This window comes from Rutilus rutilus (genome assembly GCF_951802725.1).
Source record: "Rutilus rutilus genome assembly, chromosome: 10".
Lineage (NCBI taxonomy): Eukaryota > Metazoa > Chordata > Actinopteri > Cypriniformes > Leuciscidae > Rutilus > Rutilus rutilus.
In genome coordinates this window covers 42,214,032-42,222,490 of record NC_140215.1, presented here as the reverse complement: position 1 = coordinate 42,222,490, position 8,459 = coordinate 42,214,032, and the positions used below count along the sequence as shown (strand labels likewise).

Sequence of the window (8,459 nt, the reverse complement as noted above, 5' to 3'; positions counted from 1 at the left end):
TCCACAGCTCCCAGGTTGGCAGTGGCTAGATGTACAAGTGGGTTAACACTAACCCTAACCTGTTTGATGGTTTGTGGGACAGGCCATTCCCCACGTAATTTACCTGTTAGGGTTATGGTTACCTGTTGCTGAAACAACTTACACTTCCAATTGCAATTTCAGGCCATGCTCAAACAACTACTGAAACACCTGTTCCAAGTGGTGAAGATGGCTGTCAAAGTCAGGGGAGAACACAACCACATCATCTAAATAAATTAACAAAGTCATGCACCATGGACCCCAAGCTAGAGGTCTACACGGGTCCAAAAATTTGTGCCCGAACCCGAAGAGACCCGTAATGTGCTACACCGAACTGACCCGGACCCGTCTATTATTTCAAAAGTTGGACCCGGGCCCATGTAGATCCGAGAAATGCCATAAATGTACTACCCGGACCTGACCTGGACCCGTCTATTATTTGAAAGCTGGACCCGAATCCGCCGGGAAGACACAGACCCGACTGGACCCGATTGTCACATATTCCACACAAGTTGCGAAAAATAAAACTTTTTGTCTCATCTAATTAGTAGCCATCGTCTCCCTTCCTTGTACCTGGCTGACTGTGATGCATTACAATCTTCCAACAAGAAAGTTCTATCCATGTTATTCCTCTCGTTATTCCAATCCACTCATTATTTCAGCTTCAAAAGTCCACTTGATGTCACAGATTTGCATTTTGACTCAAGTTAACGGTCCAGACCAAACAGACGAAATTTTTCCGACGAAAAGAGGTAGTCTCGGTCCGGATCAAATTGAACAAAGGTTTGGTTCGTTTCTAGAGTGAACGCATTTTCTGTATGGTTCAGACTTTCAGACCATTTACAGGAAGTTCCAGTGGTTCCCGCTTTGCCTAAACAACTGAAGAGGAATATTTATGTGCAGATCTGTCAGTCCTGCCCACAGCGTTTCTTACAGCTGATTCACACACACACACACACACACACACACACACACACACACACACACACTTGTCCTGTGTCCTTCCGGCCGGCGATGATAAAATGTTCGCACAACAAGGACGTTCATTTGGCGAATGTGAACTAGCCTCAAGTATAGTCGGTGCTGCAGGGAGTAATGCCATAATAATAAAAGTATAGTGGCAACGATATGCGTCTGTTCATTCATTCTTGTCAAAGTTACCCGCCGAATTGACAACATGCTGAAGTCAGACGCACGTCCGTTTACAAACTAATCAATGTCAAGATGCAGCCCACGTAGATGATGACAACAGGACGTGAGTACGTCATGTAAAGTTCTTTAGTGCGCTCACATAATTGCAATGTGAAACCAAACCAAAACTAACTGAATGCATTCAATGTATCAAAACATGAACTTTGGTTTAGGACCTTAGTGCGGACCTTCAGGTGTGAAAACGCCCTAAAACCGGCTTGCCGACCTATCATGCTCTTGTACAAAGTCTTGATGTTGTTTTTGTGCTCTTCTAGAACAGAAGCCATTATCAATGGAATTACTGTTATACAGTGTTGGGTGTAATTAATTACCAAGTAATCTAAATATTGTGATTTAATTAAAGGCATAACTCTTAATTCTTCTGTAATTTAAAATAAAATCTGATGTAATTACATTAAATAGGCTACTGCATAGACTAGAGAACAATTCTGTATAAAACAATAGTGGATTTAACATACATTTTAAAAGGTATATTTTTTATGTAACCTTCTCCCTCTACTACACACTTTGGTCAATTCAAGAATAGTTCATGCAATTGTATATTGTTTATTTGAAAGCATTAAAAGTGCAGTTTCTTGTCTCTCCTTGTATTGTTCAAGTGGTTGAGGTTGATATGGGATTTAGTAATTAGTAATAAGTAGACCAATACTTTCTAAAGATAGTAATTATTACATTAATCTAATTACACTGTTGAAGATAACATTGATAACTATTTTAGAGTAACTTACCCAACTGTTATAATATCAGAGGTGAAACAGGAAAAACAGTGTGTTATTCAACCTAATTTCAATTTTCATGTGGAGCAATCCTGCAGGCATTAAAAGAACATGGCAGCAGCTGAAAATTAAATATAAAAACATAATTCAATCAGGGAAGGCTTGAGCATATCATGGGTGTAGGCTACCTGACTTTACAAACATTTGACATATTAAATAACTAAATAGCATCCAGTGTCTAGCAGTGCAGCAGCATTTACAGCTGAGGGAATTCCAGGAGGGACTTCAGAGCCAGTCACTCCCAAAGATTCAAGGGCCTTCATAAAATGTAAGAGGTTTACATGTGTTATTTTTTAGATAGGCTATTTTTGATATTTCCATTTATTTTACTTTGAGGTTGGGTTTTTTGTTGGTCCTAACAGATTCTGATGGTAATATCTGTCTTTTGGAGCCTCCTGTCCCAACAGAACCCCAGGCAGTTGTAAGTCGCCTACTCAATACACCAGAAATTAAACAGTGTTATAAAGTGCACTCGACCAAATGCTCATCTTCACAGGATTATGAGGATAAATAGTTTCTGCTGCCACAGAGAGGCCTACAGAGGTAATGTTAATATTATGTGTCTACACATCAAACAATCTACACATTCAGATTTTTTCAAATTTTTATGTGGATAATCTAAGTTTAAATCTAAGTATAAACCGGTATTCTTATCTCTCCCTCCGCCCCCAGAGTGTGGAAGAACAGCAGGAGGACCGCCCATCAACTTCTGCTGCACAGATTAACACATTTCAGTGATTTCCAGTAAATGCCACAGTTTAATTCTGTAGAATTTGTTTAGAACTACATTATGTAACTCTAATCTACTACTGTATTTTCAGTTGCCAGTTAGGAGTTATATAGACTTAATCTTATAAAAAAAATAGAAAAAAACTGCAATAAAAATAGCAATATTTTATTTATTAATAAAATATGAATTTTATTAATAAAAAATTACTGAAAGAATGAATGAGGTGTTTAAACACCGCTTCCCCTTTAAAAAAGGGGAGGAGACCGATAGAAAGTCTGGGTTTACAGAAGAAAACCTGCTCCCGACCAGGGGTGCGTTTCCCGAAAGCATCGTTGGCCAACTATGGTCGCAAGTTCATCGCAATGTCCATTGAACTCTATTGGTAACGACGGAACTTGCGACCATAGTTGGCCAACGATGCTTTCGGGAAACGCACCCCAGGTTAGGTTCACAGAGTAAGTCACCATGGTAACTGACTCTGAGTATAAGTTACCTCTCTTTCAGAAACGGGCTTGACTTACTTTGCTTTCTCAGGTTTAACATACCTCCCATTCTGAAACAGAAAACTCAGAGTTTCCCTCATTTCAGGGTTAACATACTCAGAGTTTTCACTTAACCTCCTTTCTGAAACAGGCCCCAGGTTTTCCTGCTTGAATGTTGATTATTTTCCTCATATTCTCCATTGTTGCGGCTCCTCTCTTCCCAGTCTGTCAGTAACGCTCTGTTCAGTTCCTGTCTCCATGAAGCCCCTCCTTCTGAAAAGCACACTGTGCTCTGATTGGTCGGCTGGAGCAGTGTTGTGATTGGTCGAGCGCTTCGAGTGTGTTTGGGAAATGTCCCGCCCCTTATTATAACTGCCAGTTTAACACACTACTAACTAACTCAACCAGGCCCCGCCCCTTTATTCTGCGTATGAATTATTATGAGGAATATTGTGACGTGTTCGTTCCTGGAAGAAACTCAAGACTACAATGGAGGCGTTTCAGGGAGTTCAGAAACACTGACCTTACATTTTCTTCTTAGTCAAACATTCATCACACTCAGATGCGCATCACAACACAAGACGTAAAAACCAAAGGACACCATTCCATAGTTTCAGCATTTCATGTTTTAATTTTGCATGTTTAATTCTTCATTCCAGCTGCACTCCAAAATCTACAATATTCAGAAAACGTGCACAAAAAGGTTTTAGGTTTTCCTTCCTCCTGCGAGAAAATAAAATAAAATAGAAAAAAATAAAATAAAATAGAAAACATAACTATTACTCAAGCAGAGTAGAGAGGAAACTAGTGTTAAATCTAGAAAGTTCCTTCTAGTCATGTAATTGATCAGTAACTCAGTCGCATCATCATCATCATCATATAAAGGTCAATTGGGAATCCTCCAGTCTGGGCTCCAAACCACAGGGTTAAAAAAAATATTCTCTCTAAAAGAAATATTCTCAACTCATTATTATAGCAGTAAATGTCATGTGTGCAGAAACTGCAGCATCTCCCAACCCTCCCTCGAACAAAACCTCCAACTTCAGGATAAAGAAGAAAAAAAAACACAAATATTGAGGAATGACAAATATTCAATGTCAAAAAAAAAAAAGAAAGAAACAAACCAGAAGTCACCTGACACCTGATGCAGAAAGCAGAGCTTATCCTCTGACTCACGTCTAGGACTTTAAAATCCGTAACTTCCTAGAGTTAAATTAAAATAAATAAATGTCCGATACAGGGAAAAAACGGTCAATCTATCATTTTGTAGTTGCTCTCTTTTTTATTTTTTCTGTTTTTATAAGAAAAATCTGAGATAACAAAAACATATTAATGCGTTTTTTCAGATTTTTCCCACTTTCTCCTCTGTCGCTTCCGTATGGTAATGTTCAACTGACAAAAATACGCAAAGAAAAGAGACATTAAAAACTGTACGCAAAGGGATTTTTAAAAACATTTTCATGAAATAAATAAATAAAACACTTGTGTGTGTGTGTGTGTATATATCCATGAAGCATAGCTGGGGTGGGTGAAAGGAAAGGATGGGTTGAAAATACTTGGTTTCCTTTTTGCACTTAGAGAGCGTAAATGTGATGGAGGAGGAGAAAAGGGTGAGAGAGAGAGAGAGAGAGAGAGAGAGAGAGAGAGAGAGAGAGAGAGAGAGAGAGAGAGAGAGAGAGAGAGAGAGAGAGAGAGAGAGAGAGAGAGAGAGAGAGAGAGAGAGAGAGAGAGAGAGAGAGACATCAGTTCGCAGCCATCCCTGTCGCCTCGGACGAGAGTCTGCAAGAGCGAGAGAACACAGATGTCAATCACGTGTCAGATGAACCTCACTAGCCGCGTTTCCATTACAGATTTGCGCTAAACTTTCGCCATATTTTCTAAATGTCGATAAAAAACGATTGTGAAATGACGCCGTTTCCATTAGCCGATGTTATGCGACTGAAGCGTAAATGTTTTTCTGCTAGGGTTGGGCGGTATTACGGTAATATCGGATACCGCGGGATCTTAAAATAGCACCGGTATCAGTTTCAATACCGTCATTACCGGCACTTATATAGCCTATAATATATATAATTTATTTATTGCCTAAAAAATGCTTATGTGTGGTTGCAGTTTGGCAATATTTCTGGTTCCAACCGAATGAGAAGGGAGAGGCGGTAAATACAAGAGATGTAAACACCTCTAACCTAATGTCGTATCTCCGAAACAACTGCCCACTCACCACTCGCCAGGATGCATTTTGTTCTCGAGTTCGTTAAATAAGCGCATTAAGTTTCGTATTTGTTAAAATATTATAATGTTATTTTTTCCATCTTTGTTGATTATGAAAAGTGAACGGCACAAATAAGATGGGATGCATCCGGAGTCAGACGATTTGACCACTTCAATAAATTTAGTTTTGTAAAAGGCCTCTTTAAAAACGAATTTCGTTTTGTATATATTGTTTCTTAATTTTAATAAATTTTTCATCAACCAATTGCCTGGATAATCATGACATGATGGGCATGCCGCGGTCACTTGCATTGAAATCTCATAAATTAACCGAAACTCAGTGTAGGCTATGCCTCACAGACATGACAAATATATATAAATAAAGCTTGAAATTTATTTAAACGAAACAATTAAAAACGAAAGAAATAGGCTACTCACTGATTAGGCTGAGTAATCCATGATGTGCATTTCTCTCTAGGCGCGTTCATACGGAGATGCGATCGTCAATTTCATTAAACGAAACCATTCAAAACGAAAATAAATAGACTAGCCTACTCTCTGTAATCCATGATGTGCATTTCTCTCTATAGCGTTCACTACGGAGATGCCGATCGTCAATTTCCATCTTTGCAGAAAAGTTTTATTAATAAAAATCAATGGACACGCGTCACCGGATTACAAAGGCACTTCTTGCTTGTTGCACGCACACAGATATTATGTTGAATAATGGTGGGCTCGGGCTCATAATAACAGTTAATGCCGTCGGCCTGACTCAGACACAACGTGCAGGGGTTGGGCTTGATTTTTTTGTTGTTGTTTTTTTGCCCGATCTGGCATTCAGTTTCTGAACGGTGTAGGCACAAGCCAACAGTTTGGTGACGCCGTCTGAGCCCATTATGTCATAATTTTTAATTAGTCTCGGTAGTACCGTTTACCCCGGTAAAATAGGGAGGAGGTTTGACGGTATCAAAATTCGAATACCGCCCAAGCCTATTTTCTGCGTGATCAGAAATCATGGTCGATGGCGACAGATGTTGGCAGGTTTACACATCTCAGCCGTCGCACTGGCCATTAGTGATGGAAGGAGACGCATGCGTGCGATTCAGCATTAATGACAGGACAGACTCTTATACTGGGAGTTTCTGGGTGTTTCTCCCTCAGACCTGCTTCAAGCTCGTGATTGGGGCGTTTCCTTGTGGTTTAGAATCCAGAATTGCTGTAATTCTTTTGTCTTTTATGAGTTTAATAGAGAACTGTCTCGTCTTCTCTTTAAACACTAGGGGTGTGAACCGACACTGGTCTCACGGTTCGATTGCGATGATCATGTCATCGATTCAGTTCAATTTGATATCGCGATGAACCGCATCCTTAAAAGCAGTGTATTATATGACCATTAAAGATGCGCGCATCAACCGTCGCCGAATCCGCTGTTGAAGGTGACGATCATCCATTTATAATCACGCGTAACACAGAATAACTGTAATTTGACCATCGGGTGCGGAACTTAAATCAGAGAAAATGATTGGGGCGGGTGGATGATTTATTTCTGGCTGTGGATTCGGGTGACGTTGGAGCTCATCCGCGCGTCTCTAAAGCAGTCAGACTCTGCCAGGTGTTAACGGCTAACGTGGTTTATCAAATTAGTGGTATTACCTCCTGCATATTCTATGTGTGCGTGACATGAGCGCACACAGCGTGTCTTCTGCAGGTCGTGCTTAACAGGTTGTTCATAAAAGCCGAAATGTGCCCAGATGTGCCCAGATGTGGGCCTTTAAAGTAGTTGGAGCATTTTTCATTTTCTCTCACTCGCGTCTCTCCTCCCTCTGCCACTGTATGCTACCGTACACCACAAATGACGTCAGAAGAGCGTCAGTACATTATAATCGGTTATGGTCTATTACTGAACCGATACCGAATCGTCCTCGTCTGCATCGTAGACACGAGTAATTTCGACTCCCCTACCAAACACGCCGCATCATCTACGTCAGGTGACTGTTAGTGCGCAAAAACTATTTCCATTGCAGTTTAGCGAAATATTACTTTTTCGAATTGCCAGAAAAACCACCTCGTGTGTGTTTACAAACTTCTTTGCGATAAATGGGAGTTTTTGTGAAATTGACGCGTTTCCATTGGGCGTATTTACACTCGCAATTTCAATCCCGCAGTTTGCAGGGTAATGTGGAGTACGGTAAAGCTGATGTGGAGTACGGTAAAGCTGCTGATGTGGGACACACAGGTGAGGGTGATGCGTTACCGTGCGTTGATCAGGTACTCGGCCAGGCTGATGCTGGCGGGCGAGCCGGTGATGGTCACCTGACGGTCCGTCGAGCCCTCCACGGGGTTGGCGATCTTGATCTGTGCCCCGGACATCTGGCGAATCTCGTTGATCTTGGCACCTTGACGGCCGATGATGCAGCCAATCAACTGTCACAATCAACCAAGACATTACAACTAACAATTCACAAAGCAGTGCTCAATGATGCGTGCTCACAACACTTGAGTCGCATCTAGGGTTGGGAATCGAATACTTATCGATTAATGTGTGTGTGTTTCAATATGACTTTAAACCGTTGAAGCGCGAGAGAGTGTGTTCACGTGCATCAGTATACTGGATCAGCTCTTAAAGTGACAGCACTGATATTCCTGCCGTCTCTATAACAGAGAAAACTCACTCGTTCTTCACTTAGTAACTTGTGTAACTATACTTGTAATGTATTTTTATTTATAAAGTGCAGTGTTATCTTACATTTGATTCGTTTCTGAACTTGAAAATATTAAAACACTGTTTTAATCATGTCTTTGTTCAGTTGTGTCTATTTGTGTTAACTTGTCTTTAATAATGCTTGATGTTTATATTAGTTGGGCTAGTTGTTCTTCTGTGGTGTTTTTAACCGCAGGCTAGCGTTCTGCAAGTGTTCTTTAGCCTGATGAGTTCTGCTCATCATATTCAGTGTCTTATTGCAGAACATTTAATAGCAGCTGAATATCGGTTTATTGACCTCATCGGGTAAAATCAATAAATCAGAATCG

At 40.4% G+C, this 8,459-nt stretch overlaps 1 protein-coding gene across 1 annotated transcript in view; it reads right to left on the bottom strand.

Annotated features, from left to right (window-relative positions):
* Positions 1 to 3,826: 3,826 nt before the first annotated feature.
* The window catches only part of pcbp2 (poly(rC) binding protein 2), a 14,035-nt gene continuing 9,402 nt past the window's right edge, over positions 3,827 to 8,459 (bottom strand). Inside the window, exons 11-12 of the mRNA XM_084422059.1 lie at positions 7,684 to 7,853; positions 3,827 to 4,997 (exon numbers count right to left, since the gene is read on the bottom strand). Of these exons, the coding sequence (XP_084278185.1) occupies positions 4,961 to 4,997; positions 7,684 to 7,853 (207 nt within the window). The 3' untranslated portion in view covers positions 3,827 to 4,960. The remainder of the gene's footprint in view (positions 4,998 to 7,683; positions 7,854 to 8,459) is intronic.